Genomic DNA, 23017 nt, shown 5'->3' on the forward strand with positions numbered 1-23017 from the left:
CACAATACTCTCACAAATGCCATGTCCCATGTCCGTCGCCGTAATTGTTGTTATAATTGTTGTGCAATCCCCCACAGACCACCACCCACCACCCACCACGGAACCCCATCAATTCCGCAACGAAAGACCGAGTCTGAGCACGAGTGCGACCCCCAAGCCACACCGAAACCCAGTCACGATTCAGCCTAAGCAAATCGCCAGAGCCAGTGTCAGAGGCAGAGCCAGCGCAGGAGGAGCAGCAGCAGGAGGAGGAGCGGTGTTGGAGGGAATGTCGACCGCAAATTAATTTACAACGTAAACTGCAAAATTGAAAATTATGTTGTAATTACTCAATTCTGACGTTTTTCCCATTGACCCAAATTTATGTGGGGCCACAATCCACACACACACACACACACACACACACACACACATCCCATGGAAAGAGCGAAACACTCGAGAGGCAGAAACAGAGCCAGCAGAAGCATCCTCAGCCATAGAGTTTCAAGATGATGGTGTTTCTGCCTTTGGATAATCCCACAATCTCTGATAGTCTCTCGTAGTCTCTGTCTGTCTTCCCCACTGCTTCTCTGGCTCCAACCTTTGTGCCAATTTAAATGCGTAATTATAACGAGTGCCGGAGAGCAGTTAGAGACCGTTCTCTGGCCTGCATATTAATTACGTTCCAGAACAAAAAAGGGAACACGAAAGTAGAAAATCAGGAGCTGGCTGGCTGGCTGGCTGGCTGGCTGGCTGGCAGGTCTCTCTGGGGCTCCGGACAATAGGAATTTTAATCAAGGATCAGCGTGCTCGAATTTATTTAAAGGTGAAGGAAACGCAACCACCCACTGTACCCTTCTCCAACCTCCAGCCTCCATCCCATCTCTGGCACTGGCTCTGGTCTGATAATCTGGTCAGCATGTTTCAGGGCATGCCTTGAATGCCTTTCCATTCTCTTCGACTCCACTCCACTCTACCCTCCTACGTCGCCTTGGGGCTCTGCCCAGCCAATTGTCTGCCTGTGGGTCTCGGTCGCCCATTGAAAGTGGGCTACAATGGTAGTAGGGGGGCGGGGGTACGGCTAATTAAGAGTGGAATGACAAGTCGAAGAAATGGATTTCAAATGGATTTCAGCAAGTAATTGTGGAATGGGTAGGGGGTAGGGCGGGCCTATGCACAGCATTGCATCGACGGAATTTCAGTTGTTTCCGTAGTGTAGCGGTTATCACGTGTGCTTCACACGCACAAGGTCCCCGGTTCGAACCCGGGCGGGAACAAGCTTGAAATCTTTTTGGTCCGAGGCTCTATTTTTGTAAATATTTAAGTTTAAAATATTTTTAAATAATTGTTGGTTAGTCTGGGTGATATTTTTAACAGACATGTTGAGGAAATATAATTTTTAGTGGTTCCAAGGTCCATTTTAGGGAAGAAAAAGTTTGAATTGAATGACTTTGGTAGGATCAACATTCTGAATTATTATTTCTTAGGATTATTATTAAAATGTTGATGGAAATTTCATAGCTTTAATTTCTTGGGACTGTTTACAAGGGAGCGAATCTTATCGCTTTGCTGTTGAAAAGACTTAAGCCGATAGCGGCAGAGGGTAGCCCCTTCCCTGATCAAACAACGGAAGTTATATCAGATATTTATTGTTTATTTATTACTCATCATAGTATTCATTCGCAGTTTTATACATACATATGTGTTTTCTGAGAACTGCCATGCAATTGTTGGATAAATTTTTTGCTGCCTGAAGTTAAATTGATGCATCTGTGGAACTTTTTCTAATAAAAAGCAACCACCTTCAGCCGTTTTTTATACAGTTTTTGACTGCATTTTAAAATTGATATTCAGTTATTCCTCGTATTGATTGATTTAATGCAAATTTTGTAATTTCAGTGCCAGTGCCAGTAGGTGCTTCTCAAACTGTATGGCTCGATTTGTATGGCGCCACCTATGCCACGCCATTTGGTGAATGAAAAAACAGAAAGCTCTTCTAAACTACTTGACAACAACATGACATGTTGTTGACTCATACATGTCCATAATTCAATTTATCGCTTAACAATCGACTTAAAATGTTAGGCCATGCACGACAAATGTTAAGCTTAAATTCATCTAAATATACATTTTACAAATACAAATATGAATAAATGCATAAATATGCAATTGCTCTGGAGAAATTATATATCGAAAATACAACTTTGTTGTGAAATAGTTTGTAGTCAGGTGGAATATTTTTGAATATTTTGAGTCACCGCCACCATGACCCCCTTGACCCCACCTCCAAAAAAAAGGAAAGCTTTTTCTCTGGTGAATGCTAGCCATACCTTACCTTATTTCCACACGTTTTTCTTTGCCAAATGAAAGCTTTTTCTAAACAAAATACACGCACAAGCAATATACACAAATGCGCGAAATTGTTTTCTCTTATCGCGGCTGTGGTAATTGCGAATATTTTCGAAGATTTAGAACCGCTGTAAATCACTCGAAGTTTGTGTTATAATTTAAAACAGTTAGCGCTACTTGAGGGGGTTGTTTTTAGGTGATTTATGTGTAATATTCCATTTGTTAAAGCACTAAGAAACACGCGCAGAAACCGGCTGCCAGAGAGGAGCGACTAAAAATGCGTCCGTCAGCTGTGAATAATGCGCAGAGAGTGGCGCGGAAAGAGAGCAAACAAAGTGGCAGAAAAGAGAGTAAGAAGTGGCAGTTTGAGAGCCGGCAACAACAGAGAAAGAAAAGCAACCTTATGCAATAAAATAAATTTAATATACTCAGCTCACGTTTTTGTTTACGACAATCATCGCCCTCCCATCTGTTGATAAAGAGGAACCTAAATAAATAAAATGAATGAATGAATCTTATCGCCGGGTTCTAGCTGTACGCTTCCCTTTCCCCCATTGACAACGCAACGACGAGTAGTAATCAGATAATTGGGGGAATCATATTTATGGAAATATATAAACTAATGTAATAAATCATCTGCCCATTAAATGGATCTTGCAGCAGTAAAGCTCCCCTGGACAGCTGCCATTCACGTGGAACAAGTCGTAGCAGGCATCGTGCACACAAAAAGCCTCGCACTCTGGCTCAGAGTGGACAACATCTAAAGGATAAGGATATCTATAAATAGGATACTTCAGTGTGCGGAAGATTCTGCAAGGGTCCTACACTTTATTCTACAACTTATTTCTGCCAAATGGACAAACAGCAGACAGAGCAAACAAAGTAGCTTCATGATGTGGCCAGAATGGAACACTGAAGGTTAAAGTTTGGGGGCTGCAGAAAGCTATTTCCCCAGCGATTCGTTGTGCTAGATTAAGGGCCATGAAGGATGACCGATTGATGGAGTGGAACGACAAGTGATATTTAAATCGAAATATTATAGAATTTAGAAATCTTTATTGAAATTATCTATAACAACTTACTCGTGTATATTCAAAATGGAACAATGAGGTAGAAACCCTACCAATTATTGATATTTATTACTCCTCAGGCTTATAGCGACAGCAAAATCCTTCTGTGCAGTCCCCAGGTGATTGGTAAATAAATTCACATCTTTCGGGCTGACATTTGGCCTTGCACCCATCCACAGGAGGAAGCTGTAAATCTACAAAAGAATTATATAAATAAATTAGCGACCATTTAAGGTTTAAATTGCATGCAAAAACTAACCCACAAGGCTCTGAATCAAGCCAAAAGAGAGAGCAAAAACGGACAAATAGAAGAAGAGTTTCATGACTGAGCCACAACTAAATGAAAATGTAACTAAATGGGAAATTGTGTGGCATTAAAAAACATTCAATTGGATTATCTATAACAAATTTCTGTGACACACTTTATTCATAAAGGTTTAAATATTAAATAATTAAGTTAACAATGGAAAAATGTATTAATAAATAAGGGAAACAGGTCAGGGAGCGTCAGTGGAGCAGGGACAGAGCAGGGAGCATTAAGAGTACAAAGTAAGAGACTAGTAAGTAACTAAACCTAGGCTACAAGTTACAGGCTAAGCGAATGGAACAGTCCGATCCGGATGATCAGTCACGCGTGTGATCCCGTATCCATTCCAGGTACTCGGTGACACGTGTGTACACACCTGAGAGGGGGAAAGTAGTTAGAAAAGATGCAGAAAATAGCATATAATCACGTACCAGGATATCCTGGCTCTCCGCATTTGTTGCCAAAGGACACAACTCCCAGCTGCACCCAATGGGAGTCGTAACGCATCATCAAAGGACCGCCAGAGTCACCCTACAAAGATAAGCCCCTATAAGTCTCTCTGCTAATCCATACTCTAGATGTTATCCTCACCTGACACGCATCCACGCCGCCATCGGAGTAGCCAGCACACAGGAAGTTCTCGTTGATAGGCTGGAAGTAGCTGCGATCGCAGTCCTCATTCCGCCAGATGGGAAGCTCTGCCTGCCGCTGGCTGGTTGACTCCTTGCCACCGTAGTAGGTGGTGCCCCAGCCCACCACAGTGGCCCTGCGGCCCGGCAGGCGCTCCTTTGGCGGCATTCGAATGCCTTTGGGCAAGCAGACGGGTATCACATATTTGGACTTTCGCACGGGTTTGTCCAGCACCAGAATGGCAATGTCATTGTAGAAACCAATGCGAGAGAAGCTGCAACAAAATGGGAAATTTATCCACTATCTGTAGCTCATGGGAGGACTGTGGCACCTACCGTTCATGTGTCCTAACCTCCTTGACAGCAAATGTCACCGGATCCGAGGGCTCCGCATCTGTGGACAGATCTATGTCGCCCAAACGCACCGTAAACTGTCGTGCCGCAAAGCTGTAAGGAATGGATCGTTGGATCAGCAAACAATTCTGAGGAATCTACCACTATGAACCCACGGTTTCTGCCTGGAATCCCGTGTGCAATGAGCCGCTGTCAGGATGTACTTGGTGCCAATCAGGGAGCCACCGCACCAGAACTCTGTGCGCTTGGGGCCGTGCAGAAAGATGGCCGCCATCCAGGGCCACTGGCCATTGGGTGCCTCGACTCCACCGACAATGCGACCCGTGGAGTACTCCTGCTGTCCGCACTCATCCGGATCCACAATATTGTTGCCAATCTCATCCAGACCCTCGGGCTCCAGCGGCACTTCTGTCGTTGTGGTTGTCGTCGTGGTGGCTGGTTTCTTTTGGGGTATGAGCACCAGGCCAGAGGTGGGGCGTGTCGAGGGTCTGGCTGTCACTGGCCGCACGGTGGTGCGTTTTGTGGTGCTGCTGGAAGTGGGTTTGGCAGTCAGTTTGAGCGGCCTCTGAGTGGTGCTCTGCAGGGCGGAGCTCTCCGAAGTGCCAACCGAAGACAAAGGACAGCACACGCCGGGCACAAAGAGACTCTTGAAGCACAGGGACTCGCGCAGGCTGCTCAGATTCAGGAGCAGCGCTGGGCAGCTGCTGAGATCCTCGCAGCGTCCCGCACGGCCACTTGGAGTCTTGCAGTAATTCTCCGCATCCTTGCCAGTGCCGGACTCCTCGTCATTGCTGGCCAAAGCCAATTGATCGAGAGGTCGTAGGGTCACTGGGGTAATCCTAGTGCTGCTGGTGCTTGTCCCTGGGCTCGTCGTGGTGGTGCGTGGTGTCGTTGGTATTTTGATCTTCTGTTGAATCTGTTGTGTGCCCTGCAGCTGCTCCTCGCTGGGCTTCGGCTTCAGCTTCTGTTTGTTCTTGTTCTTCTTCTTTTTCTTCTTCTGCTTCAGCTCCTTGTTCTCCACGAACATGGGGGCGGAGTCGACGCCAATCCTCTTTGGTTGCCACCTGCTGAATGGCACTCAGATTCGCTGGCTTACCCGCTGGCAGCAAACTATTGGCCGAGAGTGTAATTGGTCTGTCCAGCAGCTTGCCAGAGATGCCGGGCAGGGGCTCCGATCTGCCCAGAGGGGCGGATGTCACGGAGGGAACGAGCGTCGCGGTGCTGCTGCCAGTGGCTGCTGTTGGTGTCGCTTCTGTGGTGGTGGTTGTGCTGCTCTTATCATCGCTTCCCTCACTCTCAGTCTTCGCGCCTTCCTGTCCCCCCCTGGTCATGTCCACCAACATGTGTCCCACATGATTGATGGCCCCGAGGGTCTCCGATATCCGATTGAATGTCGACTGGGAGAGCAATCGTGGCAGCGAGTCGTTGCCACTGCTGTCGCTGCTGCCCTGCTGCTCCTCATCGCTGTCGTAGTACTCGCTGGAGCCCTCCACATCGTCCTCATCCTGATCATCGTCCTCGTACGTGGACGCAGACTGACTGCTGCTGCCACTGCCGCTGCCACTGCTCGCGGAGCTTAGACTCTGACCGAGATCCTCACGCAGCTGGCGGCCCAGTCGCTTGTCATGGAGTTGGGGCTGAAAGAAAGACGCTGCCTTAAGGGTTAAAGATATGAATGTCCGCGACAACAAATCTCAGGGGCTCTTGGCGTGTGGACTTACCGTCGTTTGTGAGATGCAGCGGCTGCTCCTCGTCGTCGTACTCTTGGGCGTGGACGTACGCCAAGAAAAAGCCAGCAAAGAGGACTAAAGGGTGGAGAGGAGAGGTTAGAAAAAGGTTTCAAGGATAATAGCAAGAGCAGAAACTATATTATTATTTATTTACTAGCAGTTGACGTCAGTTTTGCGCTTTTTATAGCCCTTTTATGAATGGATTTTATGCAAGATTACTTATAAATAAAGGTATATAACCTTTTACTTGCTAAAAAAAAAAGTAAATCGAGTTAATTCCCCATCCGGACTCTACCCAGGAAGCGATCCGTCGAGTACTCATAAATTTCCAGCCCCAAAATTGCAACAATCTTCAACAATTCGCATAAATAAGCCACTCAGAAGCAGGAAAACTATGAGCATTATGCCCGCTCTTTAAGTAACCCTAACTAACCATTTTTCTTTCAATTCTCACATGGCTCTGGCCATCCATCACTGACCTAACACACTGCAAAAGCAAACAAATAATGGCTAATGCCTTATTCAAAGTCTCCTCCTCCGCCCCAACCCAGCCCAACTCTTCGCTCGTCTTTGGTTGAATAATGTCACAAATTGGCATTACGCATTGCGAGTATCTGTATCTGTATCTGCATCTGCATCTGTATCTGTAAGTACTTTGCCGCCCAAAATGAGAAAGTATGTCGCTGGTTATGACTCCACTTCACATCCACAACCAACCCTCCCCTGCCTTTTTGGCAGCGTTTAATGTTTATTTAAGTTATTTTCTTGTTGTATTTTTTTGGTGGCTGCCGTGACATAATCTCTGCGGATCGTTGGGCTCCACTTGGGCTCTGACTTTGCTTAATGACTCGACGTGTTTTCTTTTTGGATCTACCCATCAGCAGAGCAGACTAGTAGGAAGTGGCCGTTCCTGCTCTGCCTCAAGGTCGCCACCGCTCCCCCGTTAACAGATTTCACCGCTCTGCCACCGCAAAGGAGGAAAACCAACAAATTGATTGAAATCTTCCAACGATTTGGGTTAAGTTTTATTTATTTTTTGTCTTTTTGGACTTTATTTTGTCTGGTTTTTGCGGCTCATTAACATTTCTCGAGGTGTGCGTGAGTGCCGCCCCGCCACTACAACAACGACGATCGCTCTTTTTATTATTTTTATTTTTTTGTCACTTTCACTTGGAATAAAATGGCAATGCCAATGCTTGGGTTGGCTTTGCTTCGGTTTCCAGCAGACACAATGAAACATTTTGGCCAATTACAGGGCTTAAACACAGATCCAAGAAATTTGAGAGTGAGCAAAAGTGAATGGCCCCAAAAAAGGTGCAACCCGCAGACGCAGACAGTGACTCTTTTGGCATAGATCGGCAGTCCACACTGACATTTATTTGGGGTTCATTGTTTGGCAAAATGCTTTTGTGGAGTTGTTTGAATGAATGGATGGAGGATGACCTGGAAAAGGTGTCACACTTTCCATTGAAATCAATAAAAGTGAAAATTAACAAGCAGAAATTACTATTTGGAGCAGATCGAACGGATTTTTTAAGGGTTTTCATGAGTGCTTGTGGGTGCTTAAAGGGCAGAGGAATAGGAGTATATTCAATCAATTTCGATTTGTGGAAAAGCTAATAGGAAGCATTTCCTAGCTCATGTGTAGATAGGTATATTCCAAATAAATTCCCCGTCTAGGTTTGATTTCAAGTTGCCTAAAATAAATTTCAAGCTTGCATTTATCAGCAGCTTAATATTATTTCAAAAATTGTTAACACCCGTAAAAACTCTTTCTAATATTTTTCAATGTTCACATTTTACAGAAAAAGCTGTTGATAAATTATTAAAAATATAATTGATAGTATAATGGTATTTTTTATCTTTACTTAAATTGAAACAGACAAAAAGACACGAAAAGTCACAAGACTTAAGCCAATCAATGCACAGCCAGCTGTTTCTTCCCTCGGTTTTCCAACTCAAATGAAAGTGAAAATCCAATCCCCACCACCCACAGAGATGTCATGTGGCGGAAAAACTATCATTTGTGAAGCTTGTGGCAGTGGCAGGGGCAGGGGCAATGTGCAACAAACAGCTGCCAGCCTGCCGTGACTTCCGAAAACCGCTGCAGAGGAGGAGGTGGCATTAAAATTGTGTGCACTTCATGGTCAGGCCATAAATAAACCCGTCGCCTGGAAGTTTTCGGGGGGGGCGAGCCGGCACCAGTAAATGTCTAAGGGGGGAGCAGCCAGAGAGTGTTGACAACATCAACGGTATTTTGTATGTCTTGCATAATCGATGGTCAGGCCTGCTGTTGCGGTAATACCAAGAAAAAACACGTACACTCCACACGCAAGAAAGAGCAACAGAGAGAGGGAGATGGTAGCTGTGACTGGCCTTGGTCTCTCTCTCTCTCTCTCTCTCTCTCTCTACCTGTCTCTCTCTCTTTCGATTTGCATTTGCCATTTGGCTGTGACGTCACGTGGAGGTGGCCGGAAGTTTTATTGCTGGCAAACGAAAGTTGCCACAACAGAAAACCAGAAAAAAAGCGAATCATCCAAGTGCATTCAGGCTTTCATTCAGATCCCATTCCCCCCGCGCCATGGAAAAGCGGTTCCATCAAACGTCCATTCAGCGTTTGTGGCCTAAGTCTTTTGTTTTTCGATTTTTTGGCACAACTTGTCAACAATCTAAATCACTGCATTAATTATTACAAAATGTCGCATGCTATCCAGTGGAATTTGGGTTAATTATTTGTTAATTTGTGTTTGGCTCTTACAAAGGGAAATACGCACCTAAACACACGAAAAATGCATTCGAATGCATCTTGCCAAACATCTCAAGCGACCGATCGACTCGTCGTATTTTGTTAGGCCGTTTTTCTTTTAGTTTTTCAACATTTGCCAGATGATTTTCGTTCACTTCGTTTTTGTTTACTATTATTTAACACACTTAACGAAACACCGCACGTCTGCGCGACGCGACGACAAACCCAACGACACACAACGAAAATGAAACGAAAATGAAAGTGTTCAAAAATTTCGACTTGGAGCGTTCGTTTTTTTTTATGGAAATTGTTTCTGACAGAAAGAGTCTTAATTTTTGGTTGCTGTTTGGTTTACGACGAGTCTGCCAATTGGCTTTAATTGAATTTTGTAATATTTATTTATTTTCATGCGACGATTGAGAAATTTTTGAAGCGCGAATTTCACTTCAATGTGTTTGGATTTCACACGAAAATATCAGTTTATTTTGTTGCTTATTGTATTAATATTTTATTATTATATTATTCCAATATTGTTGCCAAGTTTTTTGTATATTTTTTGGTGGGGTGTTGCGGCTCCTGCTTCCGTGTGCCGTTGCTGCCCGAATTCGACTGAAATTGAAACTGAAAACAGCAAAAGACAAAACACCGACGAAGTCAGTCTCAGTCTCGGGGCTTAGCAATGGTACAACTATCTGTTTTTTGTTAGTGGGGAATGGAATCGCAGTCGTCGTCGTCGTTGTCAGGCAGCTTTGGCTTTGGCTTCAGCTTTTGTGTTGCAGATCGTTTCGTTTCGTTTTCGTTTGTGGAAAGAGTCGAGTGGAGCGGGAGAGAGAGAGGAGTGGCGGAATGGAGAGTAAGTGGCAGACTGGAGGAGTGGGGCCAAGTGGGGCTTGAGGGAGTGCTGTGCAGAGAGTGAGAGAGAAATAAGAGCCGCAACGGTAGCTGGATTTTTACTTTCTTCAGACTTTTGGGCATTGTCTGGCAGTTACTGTCTCGCTCCCACTCTTTGAGCCCACAGCTGTGACGCCAGAAGGCAGAGGAAGAGCCTAACACCTGAGAGACAAGCAACAGGGGCCCAGAGGCATGAAGTAGATATTTATCACAGAAAAAAGCGATTTAAAGATTGATTGGAGGAGGGTTTTTTTGCGAGAGTTTTCCGAATGATTCCATGTCCATAGAAGGTACAGACTTCTATATGAATTCGTTACAAATTTATGGAAATTCGGAGACATGTGATAAAACGATAAAACGCCAAAAGATACCCCCAAAAAATCAAGAGAACTCCCACTTTTTGTAGTAAGTTTTCTTGGCAAAAATTTGTTAAAATTCTGTGATTTAAATCAGAAGGAAATCTACAGAGAGGCTACCATCAGATATGGGGTATTTCTAAGACTTAAAATTTATAAAATTTCGATGTCTACATTGATGGTTAATGGATACCAAAATATCTTCTTAGCAGTCGTCAAATCATTTATTTTTCCAAAAATACTAAACCAAAACCTACCTTGAACAACAAAGCGCTTTGCACCCGTCGTCTCTTTTGGGCTAAGCAAATTTACATTGAGCACACACCCACATAAAATACTCGTACTCGAAGTCGAAGCACCGAATAGGAGGCTCAACCTCAGGTATTCCCCGGTTTGCACAACCTTCCTATGCATGTTTTTATTCCTCCTTCTCTCTGGCAACAACCTCTCCTCGTAGAGACAGGCAGCAGTCGAACAATCGAGTACAGAGTGTGAATCATATTTGGACTGTGGTTTCCCCAAAAAAATACTCTTGGCTCTTGGGTTGGCCTACTTAAAATGCTAATCAATTCAAGCGAAAATAAATTATAGACAAAACACTATATACTCGTATAATCGATGCACAGGAGAAACCCAAACAAAATTAAATGGAAATCCTTGGGCTGCGGAGAAGAAGAGCCCAAGGAGACCATTCATAATGGACTGACGCTGCAGATGGACGGATGGAGTTTTCGATATCTTTGAATCTCCCTTTCATCCTCTTATCTTAGTCTCATTTGCTGGATTTTGTAAATGTATTTTCTCTGTTTGTTTTTCTGCTCTTTGCTCTGCGTTCGTCACTAACGACCGTGAAAAGGTAAAAAGTGTAAAAGTGTAGAGCGTGTGACCAACATAATTAATTGGGTATTCATAAAGCCACTCAGCCGCCCCTCCACATGCTCTCCACATTGCCGTACAAAAGCGAAACCCGAGCGCAAGTTCCATTGTTCGTCCAAATGTTGACACCTTTTGGAAAGAAAAAGCAGCGCAAATAATCGTCCAACGAAGAAGAGTGTTAATAAATGAATGGGTATGGTACGGATGAGGCCTAATGGCTGAGAAAATGTTGAAAAATTAAAATGCAAATAGTCTGCATATAAAAACTAAGGTGTCTAGAAGGGGAGGTACATATTGCAGTACATTGGAGTTCATTGCATGGCTGTAAGTACATTTAAAACCTCTAAAACTTTAAGCTAAGAAATGCTTTTCCAAACAGCTGACCGGCTGTCATTACCCTTCCATAGAAAGCCAATAAAGCACAGCAAAAGCTTTCTGCAAAGCTCAAATAATGTATTTTAAATTCAAGTAACAGTCGGGAGGAGTCATATCCAACGGATAAAAGAATAATTAGAGGAATTGGATCTCACTCTCACAGAGTAGCTTAGCAGCCACCTCTCACTCTCCCCCACGGAAACTCAATTTTCGTTTAATTTTTCTGTCTATTTATTTACAATTAAAAGCATTTTGTTTGTTGAGACATTAATTAATTACAATTGATCGTTTTTTGCACTTAATGCTACAGCAGCTACAACGTCACTGGAACTGGAATCGCTGAACCTTTAAGCTTGTTGCAGGAATTGTCGTTTTTGTTTATCGATTATAATAATAATTAATAATTAGTTATATTAATATATTCAGAGTGTTTCCAACAATATTTGTTTGTATTTGTCTATGTTTTAAAATTCATTCACGACTTAAAGCTTCTGTGCGCCTGAAAGCTTACGAGTTAAGAGACAGATATATATACTGGATACAGATATATATGCGATATATATGCGAACAATCAACGTTTAAGAGCGAGCATATGTACAGAGAGAGAGAGAGAGAGAGGGAGGGAGGGAGGGAGAGGGACAGTAGGGGAGTATCACATTACAGATACTCGTAGAACACACACCAATAGATGCCATTGAGGCTGGCAAAGAGCGCCGGGAAGAGCACCCTCGATGTCCGATCAATGTAGATCGCCCGCTTGAGACGCTCCTGGGCAGGCGTCAGCTTGGGCTTGGGCAGTTCCGGCTCCACTGGCGGCGGCGGCGGTGGTGGCGCTGGAGCAACGCCAGGCGTGAGTATGATGCGCGACTCCTGGCGTGGTATCCAGGGACCATCGGCATCCAGCGGCGGTCGTACCACGCGTCGTGTGGTGGTCACAATCTAAGGAACGGAAAGAATCTAAGAAATCTTTTAGGAACAATTATTTCTGAGCATTTACCCTCTTATTTTTGGTCATCTCATCGAAGATCTTTTCAATTTTCTCCATTTTTTCATCGGCCAGAGGCAGCATTGTGGGCTTACTGCCCGCAGCATTACCGGAAGCTCCGCCCCCACCCGATTCGGGATCCTTTTTGGCCCCGCCCTCCCCTGCCACTGGCTTGGGCGGATAGGCAATGGGCTTGGGTATAGGCGTGTCACTCAGCACAATATTGATCAGGCAGTACTCCATGAGGGCCATGAAAACGAACACCGTGCACACGGACATGAAGGCATCCACGGCCTTGAGGTAGGAGACGGGCGGCAGCGAGGACTGCGACTTGGCGTGCTGCGTGGAGAGTGTGAGGAGGGAGGTGACACCCAGAGTAACCCTGGCCGGGGCAGCCTCTGGCTTAATCCAGAAGGACACCCACGACATGATCACAATCATGCAGGTGGGTATGTAGGTGTTGAAAACATAGTAAACGAGACGTCGCTTCAGCGTGAAGACCACCTCTAGGCAGGTGAAGTTGCCCGTAGAATAGACCTGCGTGCAGTCCGCTGTCTCGTTGCGTATGAGAGCCACTTGGGGCAGCTCTATGTTCTCATCCACCACGAGAGGTGTCGTGGGATCCCATTGGAAGATCAAATCATCTGTGGTGTGGGATACTGGGGGAGAGAGAAGAGACCATAAAGTAAAGAACTTTATGCAAAAGAATTACCCTACTTACAGCTCTCCATTTGCAGCTTGCATTCCTGTGTGTCGTGCGGATAGATGGCAAAGTTCATGATGCACGACAGCTTGAGGGTCAGCTTGACCATGTAGAGGATCGTCTTGTCCTTGTACAGCCACATGTAGTGATTGGGTATGGTCATGGTCTGGAACGTGACCGACTTGGCATTCTTGAAGAAGGAATCCGGACGCCACATGTTCTTGAGCCAATCGACTTCCAGCAGCCGATACTCTTGGGTCATGTTCTCGGGCAGACGCAGGCGATGATCCTTCCAGGTTTGGGCAAAGAATACATCCGCCACATACGTCATCGAGTTCTCATCGATAGAGTCGAGACCCATGACAGTCACATGGAAATAAACTATCGTGGGCTGTCCCTCCTTCTTGGGTGGTCGCATCTTGTCATAGCGTTTAATGTCCTCTGGGAGAATGTCTGTGATGGCTAAACTTTGTCTGTAGATTGGATTCAGTTAGATTATAGATGGAAATATATATGCCCCGATTCCATTTACTCACTGAAATTCCCCTTTGGCATACTGTTTGAGGCAGATGAAGCAAATTACCAGCAGGAATATTTGTGCCACCATTTCGCTGAGCCACTTTCAGGGTTCTTCCTGTGTGTACAGTAGGTGACAAAAGACAGAAGACGGATATTGATGTATAAATCGGATATTTCATTGACCTTCGCCTTCGCCAAAGGATCAAAGACGAAGGATTCCGTTCGTTCGTCCTTGACAATCGACAATCGACATTCGAGAGATTCGAGAGCGATTGACACGTGAAAACTAGCAACAATTATGCTGCTTGCCCAAGTAAATAAAAATATAACAAAGGACCAAGTAAATCGTCCTCGGCATTGGCTGCGTTGGATGACAACCCTGGCAGGCGATACCTGTCTCCCCCCTTCTGTGTCGCTCTCTTGCCGCACAATACACGTCTTAATTCACAATTAAAGCCACTCGAAGGCTAACCAGGGGTAGACGGAGGGGCCACGGGTACGGGTACGTGCACTGCCGCCGCTCCTTAAGTGGCCCCATGCGCCTTTTTATGCGCCACGACGATGATGCAGTGCGGAGGAGAGAGAGCAAGCGGGAAGCAATGAAAGAGGAATCACCGCCAATGCAGCAGCAGCCCCCCATTAGACAAGGACAATTGTCGGAGGTAGAATTCGTACTTCGGCTTTAGGAAGGGGTTTGTCTTGTTGTTTTTCTATTGCGCGAAATTGGGGACAACTTAAAGAATCATAAATTAGATCATTTTCAGATTTTAATACATTTTTTCAACAGATTTTGATATTTTAATTGTTGAGAAATCTAGAGAAAAATCGACTAGAAAATGTTGTTCATGGAGAGTAGAGGTTTTATACTAAAGTAGAAGAATATTAAGGAAAATATTGGAAAATGGGAAACAAATTTGGAGTTAAACGAGATTAAATGTCATTTCTCTGATGAGCTAGGAGATTATTTTGATGAATCAAAAGGTTTTTGGCCTTATATTTAACCCTCGGATATTAAAGCCGAAAATTTCCATGATACAAAATAACTACTGAAGGAAAACTCTAAGAACTTCTTCTTGTGTCGTCTATATTTATTTTTAGACATTTCTAATTCCAGAAACTAAGACTTTTAAAATTAATCAAACTCAGAACTTAAATTTAAATATTACAGAAGAGCTTTGCTTTTAAGCAGATGATTCTCTTCTAGTTATCAAAAGGAAAAACTTTGATCAAAGTGCTCTTACACAATCAATAGACAGAGACTAGAGCTCCTCAGCAGCTCCTCGTTTCTGAAGCACTTAAATTTTGTTCGATTTCTAGAATCTTTCGAATCTGCCGAGCGATTGCATAACCATCAGCTCGACAATCTCATGGATTCATTTGAAACACCAACTTTTTCCATTAATTTAAAACTTGCGGAATTACAATTTTAGCACTAATAAATATGGAAATTAATATTCATTAAATTTGAAAGAACTTTAAGATTTTGTTGGGTAGATTTCCCTTTTGCTTTCTATTTTAGTTTTTTTTCCCGATCTGAACGTCTTTACAGTTCGAACTGTCGCTGGCAACTGACAGTTGGAGGCGCCTCCGATTTGAATTTAAAACGTTGCACGGGTAACCCGAACCAGCCGAAGGATGTCAGGCAGGATGCTTGACGATGGATGGGCTGATGTCTGTGTGTGCTCGGGGGGAGGGATAGCGTTCTCGGGTACGGGTTCGGGGTTCGTACTGTCTTTCAGACTGCGGTTTGGTCGGCCAAAACAAAAGTGAAAGCCGCCCTGGAAATGTGTGTAGACTTTAATATCGGGACAGAAAACAAGGAACTAAACTCAGATCCTATGTGACAATGGATGCGACTGCGACTACGACTACTGCGTGTGCATCTGCTACTACTACTATGATATATATAGGACACGGGCAAATATCCTTCTGCCTTGTGCCTCGTCGTCGTCGTCTGTTTGTCTTGCCTCAGTCACTTAACATAATTTCCACGAGTGCTTTGGCATTGCCTCCTTTTGCCACATAATCTGTGGCTCTGCTCGGGGGTGCTCTGTCGTCATCGACATTGTTGCCACATCCCGCCCTGATGCATTGCCAGGACCTTCATCATGATGCGACATTTGTCTATCGATTTGAGGCAATATTTAATTCGGGGATAGTTACCTCCTCCCTCCCTTTGCCCAATGGCCAGTTCGATTCTTTTTGTATTTCGTTCACACGTTTTGCTCTTTAGTTTTTGTGATTTTTCCAATCAATTGGGCGGCTTGTTAAGGTCCTTCCGCAACTTGTCAAGTGCAGCCCCAAGGAGTGGACCATTTGTCGCAGCAAAAGTTGAACCATGGGGAGGAACCATGGGTGGTTGCAGGGATGGATGGATACGGAGGCATAAGTGAGCAGACACTTTGGGACGGACCCCTGTCCACATGGCGGGTAATGAATGCAACGGAACCGACGGTAATCCAGTGAACCCTCCTGCAGCCCACCGCCTGACGTCACACGGATGCACAAATCAGAAGGGAAAATGAAACAGCAAAAGCGACGAGGAGAGAGAGGGAAAGACGGCGGAAAATCAAGTTTAATGAGATGACAAAAGAGCTTTGGTTGAGTGGCCAAAGGGGAGAAGGCGTGGAAAAGGAAAGCTGATGGGAGTCTGTTTGAGGAGTTTGTTAGGGGATATGCTGCAAAAGAGGGAGAGATTTACAATGAAAGTAGGGATATACCCGTATCAAGGGGTTTTCAGCTCTTAACAGTAATACAAGAATATCAAATAAAAACTTCAACAGGAGAATTAACACTTGATTGCCGATATATTGTTTCGTATTTTAAAGATCTATTAAAAAAGGTTAATATTAAAAGCGCTTAATTTGCATCATAAAGTATGGAATACTTGAGGAATACAGAGGTGTCACATGAAGGATTATAAATCTATTTATCAGTCCATCAACCCATCTATAGGTTTATTCTCACAACTTTCTATTCGTATCACACCTAATGTGGGATCCACTGCATATATTTTCTTATATCCATAGAAAACAGCTTCCATGTCTTATAGTTTTCTTACATTTTTTCTTTTTATTTATAACCAAAAGTAAATATATGCAGATAAATAGATACTCTTCACCCTGGAAATACCTGTTGGGGGGTGGAATGGGAGGATGCCTGCCCGTCCTAACCTTGAAGCAGTTGTCGCCCCACTAGAGACATGTGTGATGTGGGGGCGGAGGAGCTGCTCCTCTATGTTTTCTGTACAGCTACAGCTACATCTACAGCTACCGAGCCTATAGAGGTCCCTGCCGCCTGGCCTGCCACTCAGCGCCTTGCCGCAACACTCTTCAAACGGCACCAGCTACACATCAAAATCCTTTCTGTTGCTGGCCTCCGACACAGGCGTCGGCAAGAAGAAGGACTCGTCGTTATTAAATTATCTCTGATGCGATAATAACACACTTAAGCACCCCCTAAGCCCCCCCATTCTCTATAGATGGATGGCTGGGGGGATGGCTATAAAAAGCCGCTGATTTTTCTATAGTTTATTCGAATGCAGTCGAGCTTGGACCCGCACCGACCTGAGTGCTTGTGCACGCTTTTCACAGAGACGTTGCCCCGACATCCTGCTGCATCCTGCCACAACTGCTGCTGCACCACTAAGTGGTGCTCTTAAGTTTCTGCTGAGGGCAGCAGCAGCCGCCATAGCCACCGCTGCAGCGGTGGAAAATTGCAAAAGGTTTTGGCCGCACTTTCAATTTGAAAAGAGAGGGAAATTTCTTCTTTTTTTTCACTTGGCTTTTTGGCTTTTTACAAGCTACGGGCGCTACGTCATGGAACATAGAAATTTGTGAAATAAATTATGAACAAAACTAACAAAAAACAAAAAATACTTGAAGGAATAGAAAATAGATTTTGCAGCTGCCTGGGAAAATGTAAATGTATTTTGTAATACTTGTATATTGTGGTTTATATGACGTCAATTGCGGCAAGGTCGTGTAAATTATTAAGAAGAAATAAGACAAGAAGGACACAGGACAGCAGCCAAGGCCTGCCACGGCCTGATTCAACTCCACTCAAGCGAGGCGTCAAAAGATCGCATTTTGAAAGATGGCAAAGTATGGCAAGGAGGATGATTGCGTGCTTCTAATCATGGCAGAGGTAATTTCGACAAAACAAATCGATATCTTCCTGAATCGATAAGTAGGTTTATCGATCGTCAACTTCTGGTTTGCTCCTTTACCATTCCAATCTCTCGCTTTCATCGCCACTTCCTGGCCATAGAAACGCAGACAAAATGGCATTAAAAATTAATATTCAAAACACACACATGCAGTGCCCCACAGAGAAGCCTGTGACCCACATTTAGCCCCCCCCCCCCCCCAAATATACGGAAGTTTGTCTGAATGGGAAACCAACACAACCACTCCCCCACTCTCGCTCTCTCTCTGTCTTCTCTCTCCAACTCCCTGTCTGTTCCACCCTCGACTTCATTCATGAAAAGGCCCCAAAGCGGAGGACATTGAACCGCATTGACAATGTTAATAAGGGAGTTGCCAACAGGGATGGATGGTGGGGAGTCCCTAACCAAGCAACAGTTGCCAATAGAGAGTGCGAGGAAGGGAGGCGCTCGCTCTCTCGAGAGAGCGGAGGGCGCGCATCGTCCAGGTGGGTGATGTCAGCAATGTTGACAAACAAAACCTGTAGCCGTTGGCCAACACGTGTGCGGTTCCAAGTAACAAACGAATGAAAGGTGGGGCATCCATGAGGATAAGTTATCCCTATAGCAGGGATGAGTACTTAAATTATGTTACAAATTCTCTTTTGAGATCGAAAAGGCCCATTAAAAAGTAATTCCCTTAATATTTTAACTGCCTTACCTGCTCCGATACATGGCCTGCCTCTGCAGTTCCGCTCTCTTATCAGCGTGGGAGTGTGTGTAGTGTGTGCGTGCATGATGCCAATGGGTGGATGTGGGAGTGAGCGAGTGGGTTGCTTGATGCGCCTGCGCCGTATCCCATCCAAAAAACCAGCTGAGCCCTGAAGCTCGAAGCTGGTGACGTCTCGTCTATCGATTTTTACCCGACACGCAGGACGCGCGCACACAGACTGCAGTTTTTCATGCTGCTGCTGCTGCTGCTGTTTCCGCAAAAACAGGATTATTCACACAAAATGCATTAAAAGCGGAACAGCAAACAATCCTCCATCGACTCGACTGTCTGCATACTTGCAGGCGCAGCGCGGCTCTTCCAAAGCGATCGACAAGATGATCAAACTGCGACCATATGTGCCCTCGAAGCGCATTGCCATACGGGACTCTTCCATCGATGAAGACATCAGCGACGATGTGGACGATGAGGTGTTCATCAAGGATGCGCGCTCGACCAAGGTGAGTGTGCATCGCATCGCAGGACTTGGCACTGCAGATGGGAACGTACCCTGCCGCTCACTTGAATAGGAATAGCAACATCATCTTTAAAATTAGTTTGCGGATGCTAAAACTTTCTTACAAACAAATAACACAGAAATAGGCGTCAGGAGCTCTTCTGTTGAGCTTAATTATAGCGAAAATTCATCAGAAAAGGAAAAAAAAGAAAGAGTTAATAGTCACACTCGATGGGCGAAAGGTTGATAATAATATAAAGTTAATGAAAACCCCAAGAAACCACCAGGCGGCGGCATACAAAATAGATTAGCAACAGTTAATTACGTTAGTTAAGCTACTAAGCATCTTAATCCACTCGAACTTCAACACAAACAACGACTTCATCCTGAGCGCAAGACGGACCGCCTTCGCGGCTGTAAATCCTTGCAGAATTAAAGAGTACAAAGTACCAAATGCTGTTTCTATTAAACTGAGCGGCAGTGTATGTTTACCCTCTATGTTTCCCTCCCACAGCGCAGCGAGGAGCAAGGCCTGAAGCGTCCACTGATGGCTCCGCGACGCAAACACAGTTCGGGTTCCATTTCCGGCTCGGGTTCCTCTGCGCCCATCATGAAGCTGCACAAGCGACGACGCTGCGGACGCTGCTGTGAGCCCTTCTGCTATGCGCTGGCTGCCATCACCGTAATCTGTGCGTTGCTCAGCCTGGCCGCGCTCATGCTCACGCTCTTCCCACTGCCGCTGCAGCGGATCCGACACTGGTGGCGCGACGATCCCAGCCAGCTGGGGGTCTACTCCGCCGTTGCAGCCGCCTCCAGCATTGGTTATGGCAGCAGTTTGGGCAGCGAGTTTGTGCCCTGCACTCAGATCAGTGTACAGAAGCGCTGGACACGCAGCCTGGCCCGCATGAACAGCGAGAGTCCGCTGCGAGCTGCGGATCTGAATGGGGATGGCGTGCAGGATGTGATTTTTGGCTATGGCGTGGACGACAACATCCACTACGAGGGCATACCACTGCCACGCTGCAAGTCCTCGCAGGGCGAGGACGAAGTGCCCTGCGAAGGCGGTGTGGTGGCTCTCAACGGCAGGGACGGCACTATCCTGTGGCAGTCGTGGAGCGTCGCGAATGTCTTCTCGCTGCACTGCAGCGCCGATGTGGACGGTGATGGCGGCCTGGACTGTGTGGCAGCTGGAAGACTTGGGGTGAGCATTATTGAAGCCTGAACACCCTGAATCCTTACCAGAAACACTCATTTTACAGATGATTTATGCCATCAATGGACGCTCAGGCGCTGTCATCTGGCACTTTCGTGAGCTGGAGGTGGAGACCAACTCCCCCATCGTCATGGATCTGTATACGATCAATGTGCTGCGCGACCTCGATGGCGATGCTGTGCCAGAGCTGATTGCCGCCCATCTGGAGGAGCGCGAAGAGTCCAAGGCGGGCCACATCAAGCTGATTTCGGGCAAGACGGGCAAGGTGATCCGCAGCATACCGACGCCCTATCGCGAGGAGATGTTTGTGCCCATCCAATTGCTCACCCAGCCGGACGGCACCGAAGTGCTGCTCATCCTCACGGGTGGCCAGAACACGCCCGGCGGTGTCTACTCGCTGCGGCTGCACTCGCTGATGGCGCACACGAGCGAGAAGCATTTCACTCCACTCTACCAGCAGCCAGGATCGGGTCTGATGGTCCCAGCCGTGCTCACCGATCTCAATGGGGATGGCGTGTCCGATGTGGTGGTGGCAGCCTTCAACAGCACCGTCTACGCCTTCGACGGGGCCAAATACAGCGTCATGTGGAACTACACCTTCCCGGCCAGCGAGTGCGTGAGCGCCATCGTGCCGGGGCACTTTAACCACGACAATGTCACCGATTTCATGGTCAAGTACAACTCCGGACCGGGCTTTCCCGTCTACTACTACTCGCAGACGACCATACTGGACGGACGCACGGGGCAGCCGCTGCTCAATGCCATGATGACGGATGCGGGCGGTGCCAATAGTCTCCTGGGAGGCGTCTCCATATCGCAGAGCTTCGGTGGTGACTTTTTCCTGCACTGGCAGATCCAGTGCCGCAACAAACCCAATGCCCGGGATGCCTACGAGTTTGTGCCGGACAGCGACATCATTCTGCAGGCCCGGGCGGACACCTGTCGCCTGCGCTACAACGAATCGACGGTGCTGAAGCTCTACGCGATTGCCAGGCACATTGAGCCACCGGGGGCGGTGCTCTTCAGCACCGACGACCTGGAGGTGCAGCTGAATCGCACACAGCGGCCGGCTCCAGCCGGCAAGCAGTCGCCGCTGAAGCACCCAAAGCTGCTCAAGAAGTTGCTGGCGAATCGGGAGCAGCTGCTGCGCCAGGTGGCCGAGGCGGAGCAGGCGGTGAAGCGGAAGCATCACAAGCACAACCCACTGATGGAGCAGCAGCTGCAGGAGCTCCTTCCCAACGAGATTCCGCCATTCGGTGGCGGTGTCTATCCCAAGGAGTTTGTAAGTTTTCGCATTTTCAATGATTGAAGCTCGATTTCCATTGATTTGATTCCCACTCACCACGCCAGAAGGACTACGAGCAGGTGCCGCCACTGCCGCCAGATGGCTCCAGTCCCATGCGCGTGCCGGAGGAGTACGAGATGGTCTACAACGACGAAGTGCCTCAGCTGATTGAGAACGAGCGGCCCATCCATTTGCGCAGCAAATATCCTAGCGGCAGCAATCGGGACGTGCGCAGCGGCAGCCTCGACAGCACGACCACAAGCAGCAGCACCACTAGCACCACCAGTCTGCCATTGTCTGCCCAGTCTCCGCTCAGCCTGTGGGATCTGGAGCTGGACAACGAGGCCAGGGAGCAAGCGGTGGAGGCGGCAGCATTGGAGGCCTCACAGAAGAGCCGTCGGCGACGCAAGCGTCAGCGTCGCGAGGAGACCTCCTCCAAGGCGACCACAGCGGCAGGCGAGGACGCAGGAGCAGGAGCAGGAGAGGATTGGTATTTGGCATCCATTTCCTCCACCGGGGTGCTGCTCAAGGCCCTGGGAAATGCCAGCTCCTCGCTGGATTTTGCCTTTGTGCTCAACATACGCGAATCGGAGGCCTATCCTCCTCTGTTCTCCCCCCAGGATCTCAGCTGTGTGGAGGAGAAGATCAGCGCCTACAAGAGTAAGAGCAGAAGAATGCAATCAGAGAGATTAATCCATTTTAATTACCCTTTGCAGGCTACACCATCGATAATTTGCGCGTTTTACGCAAACAGTTCCTGAAGCAGTGCCTCAGCGAGCGGCTGGTGGACTCGGAGCCCGCTCTGCCCAAGAACGAGTCGCAGCTGATTGTGACACGCATTGGGATCACCTGCACCTGCCGATCGCTGCAGCCAGGCGAAGTGTGCTCCGAGCTGGATCCCATCGACGCACAACATTGGACAGAGTTTATGGGCAACCATGGACATGGTTACTATGCTAATCGCTAAACGCTAAAACCCAAAATGGGTGGCACAACAGGAGGGGCAGCCACGCAGCAGCAGCAACAGCGGTTTTGGTTTTTTTGGCCGCCGCCTGCAATGCTGCTAAGCGTCTCCTTTCCACTAAACTCTTTCTCTGTAACTCTCTCTCACTTTGTCTCGATGTCACTATTGTAATTTATCGTAATTTGCGTGTTGTGTGGGGTTTCTTGTAACGGTAAAACAGTATTTACATGTGTATTTGTGTATATTTTATGAGTTTTTTTAAACAAAACAAATAAAATTAATCCAATTTCAAAGTGCGCCGCGATAGATAGTCCGA

The 23017-nt window shown here is 46.5% G+C and overlaps 3 protein-coding genes, 2 long non-coding RNA genes and 1 other non-coding gene across 7 annotated transcripts; 2 read left to right on the forward strand and 4 right to left on the reverse strand.

Moving 5' to 3' along the window:
• Positions 1-1183: 1183 nt before the first annotated feature.
• On the forward strand, positions 1184-1256 carry Trnav-cac. Its single transcript has one exon. It is a non-coding gene; the product is annotated as a tRNA-Val (tRNA).
• A 1645-nt stretch (positions 1257-2901) lies between these two features.
• On the reverse strand, positions 2902-3335 carry LOC117899726. The gene is made up of 2 exons (XR_004649196.1): positions 3154-3335; positions 2902-3088 (listed from the first exon to the last, which is right to left on the reverse strand). It is a non-coding gene; the product is annotated as an uncharacterized LOC117899726 (long non-coding RNA).
• A 29-nt stretch (positions 3336-3364) lies between these two features.
• On the reverse strand, positions 3365-3746 carry LOC117897681. Its single transcript, XR_004649101.1, has 2 exons — positions 3658-3746; positions 3365-3592 (listed from the first exon to the last, which is right to left on the reverse strand). It is a non-coding gene; the product is annotated as an uncharacterized LOC117897681 (long non-coding RNA).
• Positions 3747-3878: 132 nt separating this feature from the next.
• Positions 3879-6820, reverse strand: LOC117898665 (serine proteinase stubble). Its single transcript, XM_034808240.1, is given in 8 exon segments — positions 3879-4081; positions 4137-4236; positions 4297-4609; positions 4671-4781; positions 4844-5742; positions 5744-6339; positions 6410-6493; positions 6796-6820. Coding segments are annotated over 8 exon segments (2187 nt in total). The 3' UTR covers positions 3879-4022.
• Positions 6821-11883: 5063 nt separating this feature from the next.
• LOC117897307 (glycine receptor subunit alpha-4) lies at positions 11884-19002 on the reverse strand. Of its 2 annotated transcripts, none has more exons than XM_034806060.1 (5): positions 18735-19002; positions 13887-13984; positions 13369-13823; positions 12660-13306; positions 11884-12601 (listed from the first exon to the last, which is right to left on the reverse strand). In XM_034806060.1, the coding sequence occupies exons 2-5, from the start codon at positions 13955-13957 to the stop codon at positions 12320-12322; spliced, it is 1455 nt and encodes a 484-aa protein (XP_034661951.1). In that variant the 5' UTR covers positions 13958-13984; positions 18735-19002; the 3' UTR covers positions 11884-12319. The 2 variants fall into 2 exon arrangements, with proteins under 2 accessions (XP_034661951.1, XP_034661950.1); XM_034806059.1 differs by lacking the exon at positions 18735-19002 and adding an exon at positions 15111-15445.
• On the forward strand, positions 17769-22935 carry LOC117897306. The gene is made up of 6 exons (XM_034806058.1): positions 17769-18015; positions 19088-19243; positions 19754-20440; positions 20499-21734; positions 21803-22397; positions 22454-22935. The coding sequence occupies exons 1-6, from the start codon at positions 17965-17967 to the stop codon at positions 22702-22704; spliced, it is 2976 nt and encodes a 991-aa protein (XP_034661949.1). The 5' UTR covers positions 17769-17964; the 3' UTR covers positions 22705-22935.
• Positions 22936-23017: the final 82 nt, after the last annotated feature.

This window comes from Drosophila subobscura, chromosome O, assembly GCF_008121235.1.
Source record: "Drosophila subobscura isolate 14011-0131.10 chromosome O, UCBerk_Dsub_1.0, whole genome shotgun sequence".
Lineage (NCBI taxonomy): Eukaryota > Metazoa > Arthropoda > Insecta > Diptera > Drosophilidae > Drosophila > Drosophila subobscura.